Source organism: Schistocerca nitens, chromosome 3 (genome assembly GCF_023898315.1).
Source record: "Schistocerca nitens isolate TAMUIC-IGC-003100 chromosome 3, iqSchNite1.1, whole genome shotgun sequence".
Lineage (NCBI taxonomy): Eukaryota > Metazoa > Arthropoda > Insecta > Orthoptera > Acrididae > Schistocerca > Schistocerca nitens.
This window is the reverse complement of record NC_064616.1, coordinates 600,342,743-600,364,502: the sequence shown is the minus strand read 5'-3', so window position 1 is coordinate 600,364,502 and position 21,760 is coordinate 600,342,743. Positions and strand designations below refer to the sequence as shown.

General features: G+C 40.1%; 1 protein-coding gene across 2 annotated transcripts in view; it reads left to right on the top strand.

Moving 5' to 3' along the window:
- The window catches only part of LOC126248522 (uncharacterized), a 162,815-nt gene that overhangs the window by 96,889 nt on the left and 44,166 nt on the right, over positions 1-21,760 (top strand). For both annotated transcript variants that reach the window (XM_049949575.1, XM_049949576.1), the window contains one exon: positions 20,473-20,768. In XM_049949575.1, coding sequence (XP_049805532.1) covers positions 20,473-20,768 — 296 coding nt within the window. The remainder of the gene's footprint in view (positions 1-20,472; positions 20,769-21,760) is intronic.

Genomic DNA, 21,760 nt, shown 5'->3' with positions numbered 1-21,760 from the left:
CAGTTCAGGCGTTTGTACTTGAATTGACCTCTCAGTTATATCCCATAAATGTTCAATGTGGTTCACGTCAGGTGATCTAGGCGTCCAAATCATTTGCTCAAATTGTCCAGAATGTTCTTCAAACCAGTCGTTAACAATAGAGGCCTGGTGACATGGTGCATTGTTGCTTGGAAATGTGAATTCCATGAATGGCTGCAAATGGTCTCCAAGTAGCTGAACATAACCATTTCCGGTCAAATATTGGTTCAGTCGGACCAGAGGTCCCAGTCTGTTCTGTGTAAACACAGCCCACATCATTATGGACCCACCAGCATCTTTCACAGTGCCTTGTTGACAATTTGAATCCATGGCTTTGTGGGGTCTGCACCACACTCGAACCCTGCCAGCAGCTGTTACCAACCTAAATCAGAACTCATTTGACCAGGCCACAGTTTTCCAGTCATCTAGGGCCCAACAGATACAGTCACGAGCCCAGGAGAGGCACCGCAGGCGGTGCCGTGCTGTTAGCAAAGGCACTTGCATTGGTCGTCTACTGCCATAGTCCATTAACACCAAATTTTGCCACACTGTCCTAACGGATACGTTTTTCGTATGTCCCGCATTGATTTCTGTGATTATTTCACACAGTGTTGTTTGTCTGTTAGCACTGACAACTCTACACAAACACTGCTGCTCTAGGTCATTAAGTGAAGGCTGTTGGCCACTGCATTGTCCATGGTGAGAGGTAATGTCTGAAATTTGGTATGCTTGACACTGTGGATATCAGAAAATTGAATTCCGTAACAGTATCTTAAATGGAATATCCCATGCGTATAGCTCCAATTACCATTCTGCGTTCAGTCTGTTAGCTCCCATCATGCAGACATAATCAAGCCAGAAACCTTTTCACATGAATCAACTGAGTACAAATGACAGCTCTGCCAATGCACTGCCCTTTTGTACCGTGTGTATGCAATACTACTGCCATCTGTATATGTGCACATTGCTATTCGTGACTTTTTTAACCTCAGTGTATATCTATGTGTTTGTTTTTATAGATATTTTCATTTAATTGCAAAATAAGACAAAAATGTATCCGTATGTGTTTCTTTAAAACTCTTTTGTCCAATTTTCAAGATACCTTGGTTTGTAGATTTAATACAGTATGTGATCAAAAGTATCTAGACACCTGGCTGAAGATGACTTACAAGTTCGTGGCACCCTACATCAGCAATGCTGGAATTCAGTGTGGTGTTGGCCCACCCTTAGCCTTGATGACAGCTTCCACTCCTGCACGCATATGTTCAGTCAGGTACTGGAAGGTTTCTTAGGGAATAGGAGCCCATTCTTAATATAATGCTGCACTGAGGAGAGGTATCGATGTTGGTCGGTGAGGCCTGGCATGAAGTCGGCGTTCCAAAACATCCCAAAGGTGTTTTATAGGATTCAGGTCAGGAATATGTGCAGGCCAGTCCATTACAGGGATGTTATTGTCATGTAACCACTCCGCCACAGGGCATGCTTTATGAACAGGTGCTCGATCATGTTGAAAGATGCAATCACCGTCCTCAAATCGCTCTTCAACGTGGGAAGCAAGAAGGTGCTTAAAACAACATTGTAAGCCTGTGCTGTGACAGTGCCACGCAAAACAAAGTGTGCAAGCCCCCTCCGTGAAAAACATGATCACACCATGACACCACCGCCTCCGAATTTTACAGTTGGCACTACACACACTGGCAGATGACGTTCACCAGGCATTCGCCATACCCACGTCCTGCCATCAGATCGCCAGATTGTGTACCATGATTCATCATTCCACACATCGTTTTTCCACTGTTCAATCATCCAATGTTTATGCTCCTTACACCAAGGGAGGCATCATTTGGCACTTACCTTCATGATGTGTGGCTTAGGAGCAGTTGCTCAACCATGAAATCCAAGTTTTCTCACCTCTCGCCTAACTGTCATAGTACTTGCAGTGGATCCTGATGCAGTCTGGAATTCATGTGTGATGGTCTGGATAGATGTCTGCCTATTACAAATTACGACCCTCTTCAACTGTAGGCAGTCTATTGTCAGTCAACAGACGTTGTCGGCCTGTACACTTTTGTGCTGTACGTGGCCCTACACATGTCGACTTCACTGTCACATCGGAAGCAGTGGACCTAAGGATGTTTAGAAGTGTGGAAATCTTGCTTACAGATATATGACACAAGTGACACCCAATCACCTGACCACGTTCAAAGTCCGCGAATTTTGCGGAGTGCCCCATTCTGCTCTCTCATGATGTCTAATGACTACTGAGGTCACTGATATGGAGCACCTGTCAGTAGGTGGCAGCACAATGCACCTAATATGAAAAACATATGTTTTTGGGGGTATGTGGAAACTTTTGATCACGTAGTATATGTGGGAGGAAGATTGGCATTTAAGCTTCCATTGAAGAGGTGGTCACTGGAGACAGAGCACAAACTTAGACAGGGCAAGGATGGTAAAGAGAATTGGCCATTCCTTTTTTTATGAGCAAATGATCCCTGTATTCGTTAGAGTGACTTAGGGAATACACTGAAAATCTAAATCTGGTTGGCCAAACAAAGAGTTAAACCCCCACTATTCTCGAATGCAAGTGCAGTGACTTAACCACCTCATCCTCTATAGTCCTCTTTCCTTAGCCTAATCTCTCATTATGATGTGCTGTAGTCTGCTGTTTCCTTACCACTAACAAACAAAACATACAGCCAATGGATCACCAATTTTGCTCATCTGTCACACAGTTGTAGTGTGTACTTGGATGTAACAAATGCTGCTGCAGCATTTCCCCTTTACTCTTCTACCAATCACTTGTACAACTGTAGTGAATCATGTTCCTTTGGAAAGGAATGATAATTATTGAAGTACATTTGTGGCAAGTTATAATAGAAATACCATACAGAGTCATGATGAAGTGATCATTTTTTTAATTGATACATTCATTTGCATATTGAAGTGAAGTCAAACTTTGCTATATCTGCTTTCAATAACATACATCACATATTCGACGCATATATACAAATGTATAGATAAATAAATGTTCAGTTCTTCACAATTCCTTATTGTATCTTGATTATACCTCACCACAAATGTATTACAATGATTATTATTATTATTATTTTTGATTATTCCCATTTAAGAGAGCGTTTGAACTTGAATTATTATTATTGTTCTAACGAAAGAAACGGATACGAACAAAAAGTTTTGTGGAAGATTGGAGGGGAAGAAATTGATGTTAGTAAGGCAATGAGAAATAATAACTTACGTGCTGCACTCTAGTGAGAGGAAAAAAAAGAAACAACATACACTACTGGCCATTAAAATTGCTACACCAAGAAGAAATGCAGATGATAAACAGGTATTCATTGGACAAATATATTACACTAGACCAGACATGTGATTACATTTTCACGCAATTTGGGTGCATAGATCCTGAGAAATCAGTACCCAGAACAACCACCTCTTGCCGTAATAACGGCCTTGATACGCCTGGGCATTGAGTCAAACAGAGCTTGGATGGCGTGTACAGGTACAGCTGCCCATACAGCTTCAACACAATACCACAGTTCATCAAGAGTAGTGACTGGCATATTCTGATGAGCCAGTTGCTCGGCCACCATTGACCAGACATTTTCAATTGGTGAGAGGACTGGAGAATGTGCTGTCCAGGGCAGTAGTCGAACATTTTCTGTATCCAGAAATGCCCATACAGGACCTGCAACATGCGGTCGTGCATTATCCTGCTGAAATGTAGGGTTTCGCAGGGATCGAACAAATGGTAGAGCCACGGGTCGTAACACATCTGAAATGTAACATCCACTGTTCAAAGTGCCGTCAATACGAACAAGAGGTGACCAAGACATGTAACCAATGGCACCCCATACCATCATGCCGGGTGATACGCCAGTATGGCGATGACGAATACATGCTTCCAATGTGCGTTCACTGAAATGTCGCCAAACACAGATGCAACTATCATGATGCTGTAAACAGAACCTGGATTCATCCGAAAAATGACGTTTTGCCATTTGTGCACCCAGGTTTGTCATTGAGTACACCATCACAGGCGCTCCTGTCTGTGATGCAGCGTCAAGGGTAATCGCAGCCATGGTCTCCGAGCTGATAGTCTATACTGCTGCAAACGTCGTCGAACTGTTCATGCAGATGGTTGTTGTCTTGCAAATGTCCCCATCTGTTGACTCAGGGATTGAGACATGTCTGCACAATCCATTACAGCCATGCGGATAAGATGCCTGTCATCTCGACTGCTAGTGACACGAGGCCGTTGGGATCCAGCACGGCATTCCGTATTACCCTCCTGAACCCACCGATTCCATATTGTGCTAACAGTCATTGGATCTCGACCAATGTGAGCAGCAATGTCGCAATACGATAAACTGCAATCGCGATAGGCTACAATCTGACCTTTATCAAAATCGGAAACGTGATGGTATGCATTTCTCCTCCTTACACGAGGCATCACAACAACGTTTCATGAGGCAACACCAGTCAACTGCTGTTTGTGTATGAGAAATGGGTTGGAAACTTTCCTCATGTCAGCATATTGTAGGTGTCGCCACCGGCACCAACCTTGTGTGACTGCTCTGAAAAGCTAATCATTTGCATATCACAGCATCTTCTTCCTGTCTGTTAAATTTCGCGTCTGTAGCACGTCATCTTCGTGGTGTAGCAATTTTAATGGCCAGTAGTGTATATTGCTAGGAAGCCATGTTAAGTGAGGAAACCAAAATATAACTTGTGATGTTTGTTTTGCATGTTTTAATGGTTTGCGGCAATTTTCAACAGTGGGAAGAATATGTTTGTCTCTGCTAAGTATGTACAGTTATATTTATCTTTACGTTAAGATATTAATCAATATTCCTGATAATTTTACGTCTTAAATTCTATAATTGTTTGTAAAAACCAGGTATAAAGATAAGGTCAGATAGAATGAAGAACTTGCAATTCAAAATCAGTTCATTTCACCTCCTGTAACATTTGTTTTTTTCTGGGGCTTTCATTATAAGCTGACAATATGTAGTGTCATATTGTCGCAAAAGAAGCGGAGTAGCACAGTCGCCACAGTGTAGTGGTTATGACACCAGACTGTTGCATGGAGAGTCGTGAGTTCAAAACTCACCTGAACTGTGAAATTTTAATTTCTATATTTGGTTCGAATACGTTCTAGAAGTATCCACAAATGGCAAGAATCATCTTTAGCTGTATATATATACTGGATGTGTTCAGGTCAGGCTGGAGGCAATTCGCTCCACTAGTGCTGAATAAACTTTCGTTAAGTGAAGTTAGTGTTCGTCATTCATTTGCATACGCCTTCCTCTACGTGACGTTATTCTGGTGGAGGCACTGGGTATTGGAACTCGAGATAGCGCACATTATCGATGACACAGTTGCTCCCATCAGGCCACAACAGAGCCGCCATTTACGTGGCAAGAAACCTGAGTTCGAGCCATATTCAACAGATCGCACTCTATCAGAGACAGAACAAGAAGAGGACATTACGATGACAGCAGCGGTGTGCAACCACATGAGACATCCTTCCGGATTCTCTGGTGACGATGGCCAAGATCCCAACAAGTGGCTGAAGATATATGAGCGTATAGCCAAATTTAACAAATGGGATGACACTGTGTGTTTGGCTAATGTATTTTTTTTTATTTGAAGGGCACTGCGAAGCAATGGTATGAGAACAACGAGGAGAAGTCCACAAGCTGGGAAATATTCCAAGCAGAACTGTGCAAGTATTTTGGCGACACACGATGACAGAAGTACAAGGCTGAAAATAAATTAAAGTGCAGGGCAGAGCTTCCGGGAGAAACTACAGCATCCTACATTCAAGGCGTCGTGGAGCTGTGTAAAATAGTGGATCCTAGAATGAAGGAGGAAGATAAGGTTGCACATTTCATGAAGGGTGTTGCTGAGCACATGTATCAAGCCCTACTCTTGAAGGAGGTTTCAATAGCAGACGACTTCATAAAATGGTGCCAGTACATCGAGACGATGCATCAAAAAAGAATTACATGCAAGAAGTTTGAACGGCTTCCAAACGTAGTATTGATGTCTGTGATGGAGGAAGAAACTAATCTCACAAGTGTTCTTCGTCAGATAGTGAGAGGAAGTTCAGAAGGCACTCGGATTGCACGGCGAGCAAAAAAACCGAGACGCTTCAAGAGGCCATAAGGGAGGAAGTGGAACAGACATTGATCCCAATCTCTTGTCCTTCATTTCCCCTTTAAAATGGTAAAAAAGTTGAGACCCAGGCGAAGTTACATTCCTACAATGCCGCATGAGGAACCTGTTTGGACACCAAAGAAGACTGACGTCTGGAGGACCCGGGATAACCAACCAGTATGTTTCCACTGTGGGCGACTGGGACATGTGGTGCACTATTGTCGAGAAAGGCGGCGGATATTTGATGACGCCCGCACCAGAAGACAGCAGACCGATCTTAGCCGACGCCAACTCTGGGACGACGAAGATCAACGAGAAGGTGTCGGTGCAGGACGACGTAGGTCACCATCATCGCAAGCTAGCCATTGGAGAGGACGCTCCCCAACATGCTGATCAAGGTCTCCATTGCCGTATAGAAGCTCCAGCCGATCACCTAGCTGCCATAACCTGGAAAACTAAAGGGTGCAACCTTCATTGGAGGTTAGGCTGCCGAAGAGAAGAATCCTCCGCCGTCAATCACTACAAAAATTATGGGGAACTATGTCCATATCCTCATGGATGGCTGACCAGCCGAAGCTCTTGTGGGCTCTTGAGCATCATATTCAGTAATTTTGGAGAAGTACCATTGCCAGTTGCAGAAAACTCGTAGCAAATACTGAGCCATTAATTGCCAAACAGCTGAGCGTCATAGAAACCTCCCATGCCGAGTCTGTGGGCGAAATTGGCACTACGACTACGAGACAAGATCTTCTAGCTCGACTATCACCAGATCTCACTAAGGAACAACAGAAGAAGCTTCTTGCCATTCTTCAAGAGTTTTCTGAATGCTTCAATCCACAGGTTAAGAGCAAATTAGACAAATCAACGGTGAAGCACTGGATTAGCACTGGAGACCATCAACCAATAAGCCAGAGAGCATACCGTGTGTCATCAACAGAACGTTGAATAATTCGCGATGAGGTAGAGAAAATGATGAAGAATGACATCATTCAGCCTTCACAGAGCCCATGGTCATCACCAGTGGTTCTCGTCACCCTCTTCCATGAATTGATGGTACACTAGATTGTCTGAAGGAGGCTAAGTTTTTGTCATCCATGGACATATACTCGGGATACTGGCAAATCGAAGTAGATGAGGCTGATTGTGAGAAAACTGCATTCATCACCCCTGAGGGCCTGTATGAGTTTAAGGTAATGCCGTTTGGTTTGTGTAATTCACCAGCAACTTTTGAACGAATGCTGGATGATCTTCTAAGTCACCTGAATGGACGATGTGTCCTTGTTATTTAGATGACATTACAGTGTTCTCACAAAGGAACCTCCCCATCGCACCCCCCTCAGATTTAGTTATAAGTTAGCACAATGGATAGGCCTTGAAAAACTGAACACAGATCAATCGAGTAAACAGGAAGAAGTTGTGTGGAACTATGAAAAAATAAGCAAAATATACAAACTGAGTAGTCCATGCGCAAGATAGGCAACATCAAGGATAGTGTGAGCTCAGGAGCACCGTGGTCCCGTGGTTAGCGTGAGCAGCTGCGAAGCGAGAGGTCCTTGGTTCAAGTCCTCGTTCGGGTGAACAGTTTAATTTTTTATTTTCAGACAATTATTATCTGTCCGCTACACCTAAACAAACATCGAAACACACGACGTCAGTTGACTACAGCGCACGGAAGAGAGCGTATTCCGTCCAGCGAGGCTCCATGGCTGGCAGTTGACTGTTCGCTACTTTGGACGAGAGTACATTAAATACGTGAGATGTATTCCGTGGGCAATATGAATCCAGCAAATATTGTCCGCAAAAATAAAGAAAGTAAACGAACAGACAATAATTGTCTGAAAATAAAAAATTAAACTTTTCACTCGAGGGAGGACTTGAACCAAGGACCTCTCGTTTTGCAGCTGCTCACGCTAACCACGGGACCACTGCACTCCACAGCTCACACTATCCTTGATGTTACCTATCTTCCACATGGACTACTCAGTTTGTATATTTTGCTTATTTTTTCATAGTTCCACACAACTTCTTCCTGTTTTCTCGATTGATCTGTGTTCAGTTTTTCAAGGCCTATCCACTGGCCAACTTATAACTAAATCTGAGGGGGGTGCGATGGGGAGGTTCCCTTATCAGAGACGTTGGATGAACAGATAAAAAGACTGAGGGCCGTTCTTCAGTGTCTCCAACAAGCCGGACTGAAACTTAATCCAAGAAAGTGTCTCTTTGGAGGGAAAAAAATCAAAATACTTGGACACCTTGTGTTAAACGAAGGTGTGCGGCCAGACCCAGAAGAGGTGAGAGCTATAACGGAATTTCCTATTCCTAAAATTATTAGAGATGTGAGACACTTCCTCGGATTGTGTTCTTGTTACCGTTGTTTTATCAAAGACTTTTGTATCAAAGCCAGGCCACTCTAAGAGTTGTTAAAAGCCCATGCTGAATTTATCTGTGGTGGTGCTCAACAAGATTCTTTTGATATGCTGCGAAAAGTACTGACGACTGTCCCTGTACTTGGTCTGTATGATGAGAGAGCACCTACAGAACTACACACAGATACCAGTGGGTATGTGATCAGTGCTGTTCTGGTGCAGATTTTGGATGGAAGAGAGAAGGGTATAGCCTATACTTCTAGGACACTTACTAAAGCCAAGAGAAACTACTCAACTACAGAAAGAGAATGTGTTGCTGTGATCTGGGGCCATGTGCAAATTTTGACAGTATCTCTATGGAAGGCCATTCACAGTTGTTACAGACCATCATTCACTTTGTTGGTTGACAGGTCTTGAGGATCCAACAGGACAACTCGCCAGGTGGGCACTATGTTTTCAAGAGTATGACATTACCATAGTGGTCAAAAGTGGAAGAAAACACCAAGATGCTGACTGTCTCTCAAGAAACCCTATGCAAGACCATCAAGACTTTGATGAAGATAGTCACTATCTCGCTGCACTCCAGGATCTATCTTCTGAATAGGAGGAGGACGCAAATATATCTCAGATTATACTTGCCTTAAATTGGTCAGAGGATGTGAGAGGACAATTTAAGGTAGTTAATGGATTACTTTGCAAGAAAAACTTTGATCGTTTGGAAAGAGGTGGCTGCCAGTGATTCCTAAACACATGCGCTTAGATGTTCTACAGAAATTCCATGACACACCTGAGGCCAGACATTTAGGATTTATTAAGACATACAATAAAATCCGCAAGAGATTTTTCTGGCCAGGTTTATTTAGGAGTGTCCGTCACTATGTGTCGCACTGTCAAGAGTGCCAGAGGAGAAAGGCAGTTCTTCAGAAACCACCTGACTTACTCATACCAATTCCACCAGCCAAAACGCCTTTCCAGCGTGTTGGGATTCACCTCCTCGGACGATTTCCAACATCTGCTAGTGGAAGTAGATGGATTATTGTTTTCACTGATTATCTGACGAGCTATGCCATTACAAAAGCCGCGAAAACAACCAAAACATTCGAGGTAGCCAAATTCATCATAGAAGACATTGTATTAAAACACTGTGCCCCAAGGTCGCTAATTATGGATCGAGGGAAAGTTTTTCAATCGAATATTGTGACAAAGATAAACCATCGCTGCAACATTACTCATTACATGACAACTGCCTACCATCCTCAAACTAATGGGCTTACTGAACGCCTTAATAAGACCTTGGCCGACATGCTATCAATGTTCATCAATGTTGAGCAGAGCAATTGGGATGAGGTGCTACCTTTAGTGATGTTTGCCTACAACACTGCCAAACCAGACACCACAGGATTTACACCATATTTTCTGGTGCACGGGTGTGAGGCGATGATGGCGATGGACACTGTGTTTCCGTTACAACCTGATCATGTGGACAATGACTACATCGTCAAGGTCTTAACCAGAGCTGAGGAAGCTGAGCAGTTAGATCGTCTCCGCACACGGCAGGCTCTAGAAAACGATCGCCGAAGGTATGACGCGAGCCACCGACCTGTTGTATACCAGCCTGGTGACCTAATCTGGATCTTCACTCCTGTTCGGAAGGTTGGTCTCTCTGAAAAGACCCTCAGGTGCTACTTTGGACATTATAAGGTTGTAAGACAGTTGTCTGATGTTACTTATGAAGTTGAAGATTTCGACCCCAATACAAGACGATGAAAGATCGGAGATACGGTCCACGTCCTTCGAATGAAGCCCTTTAAGGATCCTGCAACCCAGGGTAAATTTGAAGCTCCAGTGACAGGCAACAAGCAGAAAGGTGATGAAGAACGTAGCAGCAAGGGAAGTTCTAAGAAGATCACCGCCAGGGCGAACATCAGTCGTCAGGAGTAGGAGTATGCAGGACCGATGACTCATTCCCGGACTAGGACGTAACACTGAGACGCTGTTCTCTTAAGGAGGGAGCAATGTCTCACGGAGTAGCACAGTCGCCATAGTGTAGTGGTTGTGACACTAGACTGTTGCATGGAGAGTTGTGAGTTCCAAACTCACCTGAACTGTGAAATTTTAGTTTCTATATTCGGTTCGAGTAAATTCTAGAAGTATCCAAAAATGGCAAGAATCATTGTACTGGAATGTTCTGTAGCTGTATATATACCATATGTGTTCTGGCCAGAGGCAGTTGTCTCTGCGCTCTTGTATGTGCAAGTGCTGAATAAATCTTCGTTAAGTGAAGTTAGTGTTCGTCATTCATCTACATACACCTTCCTCTATGTGACAATATCTTTTATTTTGAAACTGTTTTGTCATCTCTCATACAGCTGAAACTTAACACCTTCTTGCATTTTCTAAACAACGTATCATATCTCCTAGCTCCCCGCTGAGGTCTCTGAGCTCTCATCTACACATACCGAATAAGCGTTGTAAAGTGATATACTGTGTATTTCCACAAGTAACCTCTTCAAGTTTGTAATCATGTTAGTACTTAGAAATTACAAAAAGATGTACTTAGTTTTTGGAGCTGTTAGTTCTTGTGTCAAGGAGAAAATTGAGACAGCACCAAAATGCAAAATTTAGGGTAAGAGTAAAGTGAGCATTACTCTTGACAACAGCAAGTACCATGAATGGGTGAGACATTTTCCAAAGAACACACAGCATGTACCATTCACATTTCTATATTTTCAGTGCAATACACAGACAAATGGAGGTAAGAAATCAAACTAAACGCAGTTACTCTGTGTTAAGCCACTGGAGACCACACACCCCTTATTGATGTGCATACGACAGCATGTGTACATAATATGTTCCAAAACGCTGTGCACAAAAACTGAATTTTCCAGTGCTTTTACCTCAAGTTCTGTTGGTGATAAAAATGTAGGATTAGGTGTTTGGGATAGCCCTTTGGCAAGGGACCATTTGTATATCCAACAAAAGGATCATCTTGGTGTCAGTATCCTACAGTACAGGGTTAAAGTAAGAAAATTACACATTTCCTTCTGCTTAGGCAAGTGGTGCATATCAGTTGGTTCATTTTGCATTTGACATGGTCTACGGTAGGCTTCATAGGACTTATCGAGGCACCATTAGTTAATGGGCGGTTCCTGAGAAATGTTTTTGCCGTCACAAGTGGGCCAAAACCCAACCGAGAGTTCCAAAGATGGCTGTGCGCAGCAAATGGCTGAAATTTTTATAACATTCCTAAGACTCCAATCTCAAACTACCTTGAAAATTTTCTTGCTATCTTTGTGTGTTCCCAAGATACAGAGATTCAAAGCTACCCTACTTCTGCATGTAAAATCTGGTATGAGGCAAAATCTAAATAATAAATAACTTCAGCAAATTGCTCAAATTTTAACGTTATATTCTCTAGAAGAACCTTCTCATTTTCAAAAATATTCGTCCATTATCGAGAAACACCTATAGCACGTTTTCTGGGGTCCAAAACCCAGCCGCAAATTCCGAGACAGCTATGTGCATGAAATGGCTGTAATTTTTATGATGCATTTGATGTATTCCTGCTTGTACACATAAAATCTGGTGTGTCGTGAAAATGTAGTTTATAAAGTGAGGTAGCATGAAGACATGTACTGTAAAGTGTTTCTGTTATTGTCTGCGAACCCTGTGTTGTAGTGCTGAAGCATATGTAAAACTTATTGTTGCATGAAATCCGGTCTGAGGTGTAAAATTAGTTTCGCATTATTTCAGTTTCACATAAGTAAAATTTTAGTGGCCAATACATTTCTTTTCTTATGCATTAGGTGTCCTGGTGCAGCAGAGAAAACAAGGATCCAGTGTGGGGAAAAAATGCAAATATGTTCATGTTTACATAAAAGACTCTGCCTGTCCTCAGCACCTTTAAAAATTCTCCCAAAAGTTTTGGTATGCAAACATATTTGCACTTTGTTATGCTGTGAGAGAGAAGAGGACAGTGGCAGTGGCAAAGAGATGGAAAAGTAATAAATACTGCAAGATAGTAGACAGTGGTTGTGCTATAGAAAGAGTGAAGGAGACAATGGCAGTGTGAGAGAAAAAGAGGGACACAGTAACAATGGAACATACTTGACAGGGACAGAACAGTGCTAGGAAAAGAGTGAAGGATACAGTGCTAGGGGTGAGGGGATAATGTGGAAGTAGGTGAGAGCCATTGATAACGAGAGACAGAGTGTATGAGAGACATCAGTAGCAGTAGAAAGTATGGAAGGAATGAGATATTAGCAGTAAGAGAGAGAAAGACCAAGACACTGACAGAGATTGGAGACTGTACTAGTCGGACAGAATGAAGGGAATGTGACTGTGACACAGGAGATAATGACAGAGAGAGACAAAGATAGAATGATGCTGAATGAGTGAGGAGAAAGGGCAGCTGGGAGTGGATAGGTATGAACAACTTATAGCAGTGGACTAATGGGTGTGAGTTACATTTAGGGAAGCTTGTGGGAGTTTGAAGTGAGTTGCATGTTGGAAAAAAAAAAAAAAAAGTAGTGAATATGTTTGCAAGTCAAAATTTTTGGGAAAAAGGTGCTGAGGAAAGTACCCCAATTTCAAGTCAGAGCCTTTGTAATATTCACATTTTTTGTGCTCTGAAAGGAGCGTTCTTCTGCTGGTACCAAAACAGTTGGAAAATACCCGAGAACAAATTCAGAATTTTGATGGTGGTGTTGGAGTTTGACCTGTATATTCTGGAAAGTGGTTTATAGTGTGAAATCTAATTTAACATAAACATACAAACAGCAGTCTTTTAATTATTTGTATGTTTTATTTTTAAAACGAAGATAAGATGTAATTGTCAGTTTGAAATGCCAAGTGTTTGTAAGGCACATTACTCCCAACAAAAATATTTGTCTTCTGAATGTTCTTTTTGTGTTAGCTTTATGAAATTTGGAATGTCTGTCATAGAGTTGGGCAGGTACTGGACAGCAGAAAAAAATGTGAGAATTCTAAACTCTGAGTATTCTGTGGAATTCAGCTTTGTACATCTGCAATATTCTCAATATTGTGCATGCTTCAGGAACTTGTGAGCAGTTTACTGACTTAGGTGGCACAATTTTAGCACACTGTACCCATATTCTGGATGAATGACATTTAAAGTCCCATGTGGCCAGCCTAATTGAGGTTTTTCTTGGTTTCACTAAACTGATGGCGGCAAATGCTTGGGTGTTTCCAGTGAAAAGAATTCAGCCAGTTCCCTCCACCACCATTGTCCAACCAGAGCTTGTGTTCTATCTCTAATTATCTCATCTTGAAAGGGAAATTAAACCTTAATCTTCCTTGCTTCTCAGATAGGTTGCATTGAAGAAAACACTGTTGGAAAACACAGGGCCACTAGCAATAGGAAAAAAATCATTTTATTTTGTGACCAAATTTGGTGTTTATTTTTTTTTTACCAATTTCAGTGTTATTTTTGTCAAGTTCAGTAGTATTTTATTGCCAAATTCGTTTTTCCTTGTCATTGTTTCTTGCCAATTTCGATGCTTCCCCCCTCCCCTTTTTTGTGATATTTTTACTCCAATTTCAGTGTAACTTTTTCCAATTTTGGTGCTACTTTTTTGCCATTTTGATATTTTCTGCCAAATTTGGTGGTGTTTTTGTCAATTTCTGTGTTGTTTTTGCCAATTTCTGTGTTGTTTTAGCCACTTTCTGTTTGGTTGTTTCCCCCCCCCCCCCCAGTTTGGGTGTTGTTTTTTTGTCAGTTTGGGTATTGTTTTTTGTCAGTTTCTGTGTTGTTTTTTTGTCAGTTTGGCTGTTATTTTTTGTCAGTTTGGGTGTTATTTTTTCAACAAATTAATTGTTGTTATTTTTGCCAAATCCAGTGTTATATTTTTCCAATTTAGGTTCAAATGGCTCTAAACACTATGGGACTTAACATCTGAGATCATCAGTCCCCTAGAACTTAGAACTACTTAAACGTAACTAACCTAAGGACATCACACACATCCATGCCCGAGGCAGGATTCGAACCTGTGACCGTAGCTGTCTCGCGGTTCCAGACTGTAGCGTCAGAACCGCTCGGCCACTCCGGCCGGCTTCCAATTTAGGTGTTTACACTTTTTCAGTTTAGGTATTATTTTTGACCAATTCCAAGGCTATTTTTTGCAAAATTCGGTGCTGTTTTGTTATCAAATTAGATGCTATTTTGCCTGTTGCACTGCAATTTTTTTGCCATTTTCTGTGTTCTACTTTTTTTTCTTTTTTTCAGTGTTTATTTTTTCCAATTTTGGTGCTCTTTTGTGCCAAGTTCTGAATTAGCTTTTTGCCAAATTCATTGTTACTTTTTTGTGAAATTCAGTGTTACCCTTTTTAACCAGATCGAGTCTTATTTTTTTCCCCAGATTCACTGTTTCTTTTGATAAATTCGGTGTTTTTCATCACTGTCACTGTTATGTTTCTGCCAGTTTCAGCATGTTTATTGGCAAGTTGTATACTTTTTGCCAAATTTAGTGATTTTTGCCAAAGTCACTCTTAATTTTTTTTATCAGTTTCGGTACTTTTTTTGACATCACACCTTAATTCGTAACATGGGACATGAACTGTCATTTTAATATTGTAGATGAACTTCAGCCTTGAGGAAAAAAGAAGGCAAAATGCAATTTCAACATTCAGTACATATCAGCTATGAATATTGGTAGGCTGTCGTCTTCAGATTTATAACATTTTTTATACAGGAAAATTATAAATTTCACTAATTCCGTAAAAAATCACTGATGTTACAATATTTTGCTGAAAACCGCTAATTTCGTGTTATGTTTCATGTTATCATTATTGGGAAATTTTCCTGTCCCCAGTTCATTCTCATTAATGAGGGAAACTTGTGTAAAGCTGTTGTCACAATTTTGTATTCATAATGATTGTAATATATTTTACTATGTGTGGTGGATGAGGATCAACCTCTACCTCTACCTCTACTTGTACATCTACTTCTACATCTACATCTGCATGGATACTCTGCAAATCACATTTAAGTGCCTGGCAGAGAGGGTTCATCGAACCACCTTCAAAATTCTCAATTATTACACTCTCATATAGCACGCAGAAAGAACGAACATCTGTATCTTTCTGCACGAGCTCTGATTTGCCTTATTTTATCATGGTGATTGTTCCTCCCCATGTATGTCAGTGTCAACAAAATATTTTTGCATTTGGAGGAGAAAGTTGGTGATCGGAATTTTGTGAGAAGATTCCGCCGCAGTGAAAAATGCCTTTGTTAAATTATATCTGCCCCAAATCCTGTATCATTTCAGTGACACTCTCTCCTCTATTTTGCAATAATAAAAATTGTGCTGCCCGTCTTTGAATTTTCGTACTTCCGAACATTTGGAACAGTACTTGGCCATTTATGTTTACAATAGTAGAATAATGTAAAACAAATTGTAAATGATGCTTTGGTCCAGTAGTAGTAATTAAAAGTTAAAGCTGTTCAAAAAATTCATGATTGTAAGTTGTTTTTTTAAATTAAATATTGCAGAGTTTTGAGCATGCCCCTCTGTGTGCGATATATCTTGAAGTTGGTCCTGTACGTATCTATTGTTTCACTGTAACTCACTCGCATCACATCCGATTGTTACCAACGGCAATAGCAAAGGAGGGACAATTATTGAAACACAGAATGCGTCCCCATTTTGCAAATTTTTAGAAAATAAACCCGTAAAGGCCCTCTTCCTAACCTCATGAGAAAGTATTCAGAAAATTATATCAGCATTCTAAATGTACAGATTTTACGTGTGGCTGGTGCTCTTACTTGTAATTGATATGCACAGGTTTGACTTTGAGATATAATGCATGCAGTAATTACCTTTTTTTATTTGATCTTGCATATTTTGACAATTTTCATCCATTTTTTAAACATTTTTCATGCATATTTGCACGCATATTTTAAGGTTTTTATGATGCATATAATCTGGTCTCTAGTCATCAGTGACAATAAAGTCACAACATTGAGGCAGTAAATATTGTAATAGCAAAGACACCCAACTTATCTACTTGAGTTGTTGTGATGGTTTCACGACTCAAAAGCTTTTCGCATTGCCAGACATTGTCTAAGTCTGTGAATTTGTCACCAATCAAAAATACTTATAACCACCAAATTCACATCCTTTGCAACCTGCAGATGTATCATTTATGTAATATGGACAAAGACAAAGCATATATTCCCGCAACTGTGGAGTTGCGTTTCTCACCGCGCCCAATCACTTTAGGCTACCCCTGTGTTCCCCTGAACAATGATGTGTTCTCGCCATTGCTGCCCATTCTGGGCAAGAAATCCATCCCACCATCATCTTTAAGAATTGTTAATGTTTCTGATATTAAAATACATTCCATCGGTAGCTCCATGTGATACACGTGCTGAATGAGATCTGTCAGAATTTTGCCTATCTTCTAACTATTACAGTTCATTATTTACCATTTATTACTTTTCCTCTGTCTTTTTATGACACTTTGGGCTCTTCCACCCAGTCAGAAGGAAGGGGTGACTGCTTCTGCAAACTACTCTGTATTTTTGCTTGGGACACACTTGATATCCATCAGCCTGTCTTCAAAACCTTCTCAACACTGTGGCTTCATTTACACCCCAGTGACTTGCATTCCCTTGACCAACACAATCACTCTCTGCAATGATGGCAGAGCTCACTTGCCTCTATCACTCGTGAATTTAGATTGATCTGCTGGATTAAAACCTGAATATCTTGTGATTTGCTACTCGGATCAAGTTGCAGTCTTCAAGAAAATTATTGTAATATAATTTTCTGTACATTTAGATATGTTTAAACTTGCTCAGTTCTTTATTTATGTCAATTTATCTAATTACGAAGGAGACATATGATGAATGTGTACATGGACAGCCATACCACTGCCACATGTCAGTGTAGCACAACTGATCACAAAACATGATTTTGTATACATCTCTATTGCAATGTATCAGTGTTGCCACAGTTCTCTTGGCAACTGTTGTTTTGTCACCTAGCTTCAGAACAGACAGCAGCCATTTGCACTTCACAGTTGAAAGCTCGCAACACAGCTTTTAGCTGTCAGTGCTCTTCTTTCACTACACAAAGTATAACTATGGTTCCTCGCATGGATAGAAATGTTGTCAGCCATAAAAGTCTCAAGAAAAAGAATCCTCAACAACTGCACCCAATCGGAAGCTGCATAATGCCCAGCAGTTAGATTTGTATTCTCTGTCCTTTATTAAGTAGGTATGCAGACAGGAAAATTGAATTAGGTAAAATGCAGCTGTAAACGTCAGTGCATGACTAGTATTTGATTCAACTGTTGCCTATCTAACTTAACACAATGGGACACCACTCACATAAAATGGAAAACATGTAAGACTACAAATAACCACATTTCCAACACAGAAATGTTTCACATGACAAAGCAAGTGAAGTGGTGCAATGGTTAACACACTAGATTCGTATTTCAGAAGGTCAGTTTACAAATCCCCCCCCAACATGTTTTGAACTGGGTTTTCCAAAATAATTTCAGATGAAAACTTTTCCTTCTAAGCGACTTGAAGCTCCTGTGCCGAATGCTTCTATCTTGTGCTACTTCCTGCCAATTATTTATGTGCATCTTGTTGCATATTGTTATAATTTCATTAATCCATGTATTCCTTGGGTCTTTCTTTTGGTCCTTTGTTAAATGACTTCTCCATGAATATTCTTGAACCATCTTTCATTCTCATCAGTTGCGCCCCCCCCCCCCCCCCCATTAAGTCTTTTGCTATTTGCTTTGCTCATTATTGTTGCTTGTTGTGATAGCATTTGGCTTTCTGTGTTGTGTCATTTCTTCCAGCTTCGCAATTCATTATCATAGTATGGACCAAAGTGTTTCCTATCAATTTTGTTTTCAGATACTTGTATGTGGTACAAACAACTTTCTTATTCATTTGTGTCTGGTGTGCTTCCATTTTAGTGCAACTCCATGTTTGTATTCCATAAGTTAGGACTGGTCTGATAATTGTGTTTTATAGTTCTTATTTTAGTTTTCCTTGACAGCAGTTTCAGCACTAGAAGTTTTTGTGTGGAGTAGTAAACTCTGTTAGCATTTTACAGTCTCATTTTCACTTCTGCTTGTCTCTGCTTTTGTTTGATTATCTTTGCACCCATAAATTTGAACTGTTCAGTGCGTTCGAATTTATGTTTGCCGATTATTAGATGTGAATGGTTGTCTTGTTAATCTCTCTCTTTTTGAACTACCATGTATTTTGTTTTCTGATCATTTACTTTTAGTCCAAGTTTAGATGGTTCTTCTAAGACCTCCACGAATAACTGTCTGATCTCTACTTCACTTTTTCCAGTGAGCACTACGTCATCTACATACACTAAAATGTCAACTTTATTTCTTTTGGAGTATCCCAGCAAGTATTAGTTTGACTTTCCTCTTTCCTCACAACTCTCTCCCAGGCTACATTAAAGAGAGGAAGGGGTAGAGGATCTCCCTGCGATTAGTCCAGTTTTAATTTTTGAATGGTCAGATTTTATTCCATTTCACAAAACCCTACTTATATTATCATCTATGCACATTTTTTTTAAGTAATTACACGAATTTAATTGGAAATCCCAAGTCCGTCATTACATTCAACAGTCTTTCCTGTGAATGGAGTCATAAGCTTTTTATAAAATGGTGGGAAAATTAATATATTTTTTGTTTACATTCCCATAGTCTTTCATTTATTGTTTTGATTGCAAATATATTTTCAGTAGTGGATCGCCGGCCGGGGTGACCAAGCGGTTCTAGGCACTACAGTCTGGAACCGCGCGACCACTACGGTCGCAGGTTCGAATCCTGCCTCGGGCATGGATGTGTGTGATGTCCGTAGGTTAGTTAGGTTTAAGTATTTCTAAGTTCTAGGGGACATGACCTCAGAAGTTAAGTTCCATAGTGCTCAGAGCCATTTGAACCATCAGTAGTGGATCCATTTCTGCAAAAGCCATTTTGATAATTTGCAGTTATATTTTATGCCTATGGTTTAAAGTGGTTTAGCAATAAAAAAGATAAAATCTTATAGTCTGTGTTAACTAGTTATATTCCCCTATAATTTCTGAAGTTTCCTTTTTTACGTAAAGGGACTATTAATGCTTCTTACCGTTCTGTTGGTATGGTCTCAGTTTTACAGATTACCTGTATCAAGTGGGGAAAAGGGAGGGGAAAGAAGCATAAGTGCAGTGCTTCTCCTCCATATTTTAGTATCTCAGCTGGAATTACATCACTCCCCACTGCTTTGCTATTTTTGTACGGTGTTTTGATACTTCCAGCACCTCTTCATATGTGGTTCTGAAATTTGGTCATTATTAGGGCTGCTGCTGGAATTTGTAATGGGTAGTTATGCATTAGAATCCTAAAACAGTTCTTCCAATAAAGTTTCCCATCCTTGATCAAATGAACAAGGGCTCTATCTCTAACGGCCTTACCATCTATTGGTTGTTATACTTTAACCATCTTTTCTTTCACAATAAAAAAAAAAACATATAGGCAGATTCTTAGTACTAACTAGCTTGCTTCTTATGTGCAAACTATGTAAAAAGAGGGTGGTGATTTTTCTGGAAAACCTGGAATCTCAGGGAATTACATTTTACGTGGAAAAATCAGGGTAATCTCAGGAAATTTCAGAAATGTCTAAAATATCAGGGAATTGTGTGTTTTTAATCTAGCATTGCAATTTAATTTTATTGAGCTTTATAAATCACAAATTTTCAAATACTTACTCTTTCAAAGTGCATCCTTCAAAGTGCATTAATTATATGAATATTATTCCATATAAATGATTGATGTTTAGAAACTGCAGTTAAATTACTCCTTATGGCTAGTATATATCAGACAAGAGGGAAAAAAAAGTTGTTACCACGAGATTGTGTTGTTCCAGTCGGAAGAAGAATTTTACACTGAACAAGGAAATAATAATATGAAAAGAAGAAGACAAAAACTAAAAAAAGTGAAAAAAGTTAAAGGTCAAATGTATGTATCTCGAGATCTGAGATCAACCGATATACCAAGAGAATGCTGGACAACCTATGGATATCTGGTGCTCATTGAAGATGCTGATACACACGTAGCTGCACAGCAAATCATAGAACGTTCAGCAAGTTTGTGCCGTGCAAAGCTTTTTGTTGAGGAAAAAAAACATACTCATGTGGAGTTCGGACAAGCCATACTCATATCGTAAGTACTCTTTAATGACAATTAAAGTGTGCTCTCTCTCTCTCTCTCTCTCTCTGTGTGTGTGTGTGTGTGTGTGTGTGTGTGTGTGTGTGTGTGTGGGCGCACGCGCACGCGCTTACTGCTATTGCATATCCAGCACTGTTACTACTGCAGCTGTAAAGTAATGTTACATGTGTTTTGCAATAACTTATGAAATAATTTTAGTTAATTAGTTATTTTCATGTTCCTTGAAGCATTTTGCACGATAAATTGTCATGATGTGGATCGAGTCATTTTGTATTAATATCGCAAATTAATTTGTACATCTATTTGTACTCTAAACATCACCATATAATTATTGTTTTTTTCCTTGAAATGAAAACGATATTTACAGATTGAGTTAGCAGTTCCTACCCACCAACTTTTACACATTAAAAACATAAAAATTCTTCTACAGAATAGAAGGTGTTGTCAAGGAGAAACTTTTTCAATTTATTGTCAAATTTTACCTTGTTGTCTTTTAGACATTTTATATCACTGGGTAAGTGGTCAAAAATTTTTGTTGCAGTGTTGTGCACTCCTTTCTGTGCTAAAGACAACCTTAATGTTGAGTAATGAATGTCATTTTTTCTTCTAGTGCCGTAATTATGTACCTCATTGTTCCTTTTGAACTGTAGTGAATTATTTACAACAAACTTCATGAGGGAATAAATATACTGTGAAGCAGCAGTCAGAATGCCCAATGAAGCAGTAGTCAGAATGCCCAACTCCTTAAACAGATGTCCACAGTATGATCGTGGGCAAGCACGTTTTTCGGCAATGAAGACCTTTCATAAAGATGAGTTACCCCAGAACATTATTCCATATGACATTACTGAATAAAAATAAGCAAAATATGTCAACTTACTTATTTCTCTCTCCCCACAATTTGCTATAATTCTAAGTGCAAATGTAGGTGAACTAAGTTGTTTTAGGAGTTCCAAAAAAAAAATTTTTTTTTTCTTCCAACTGAA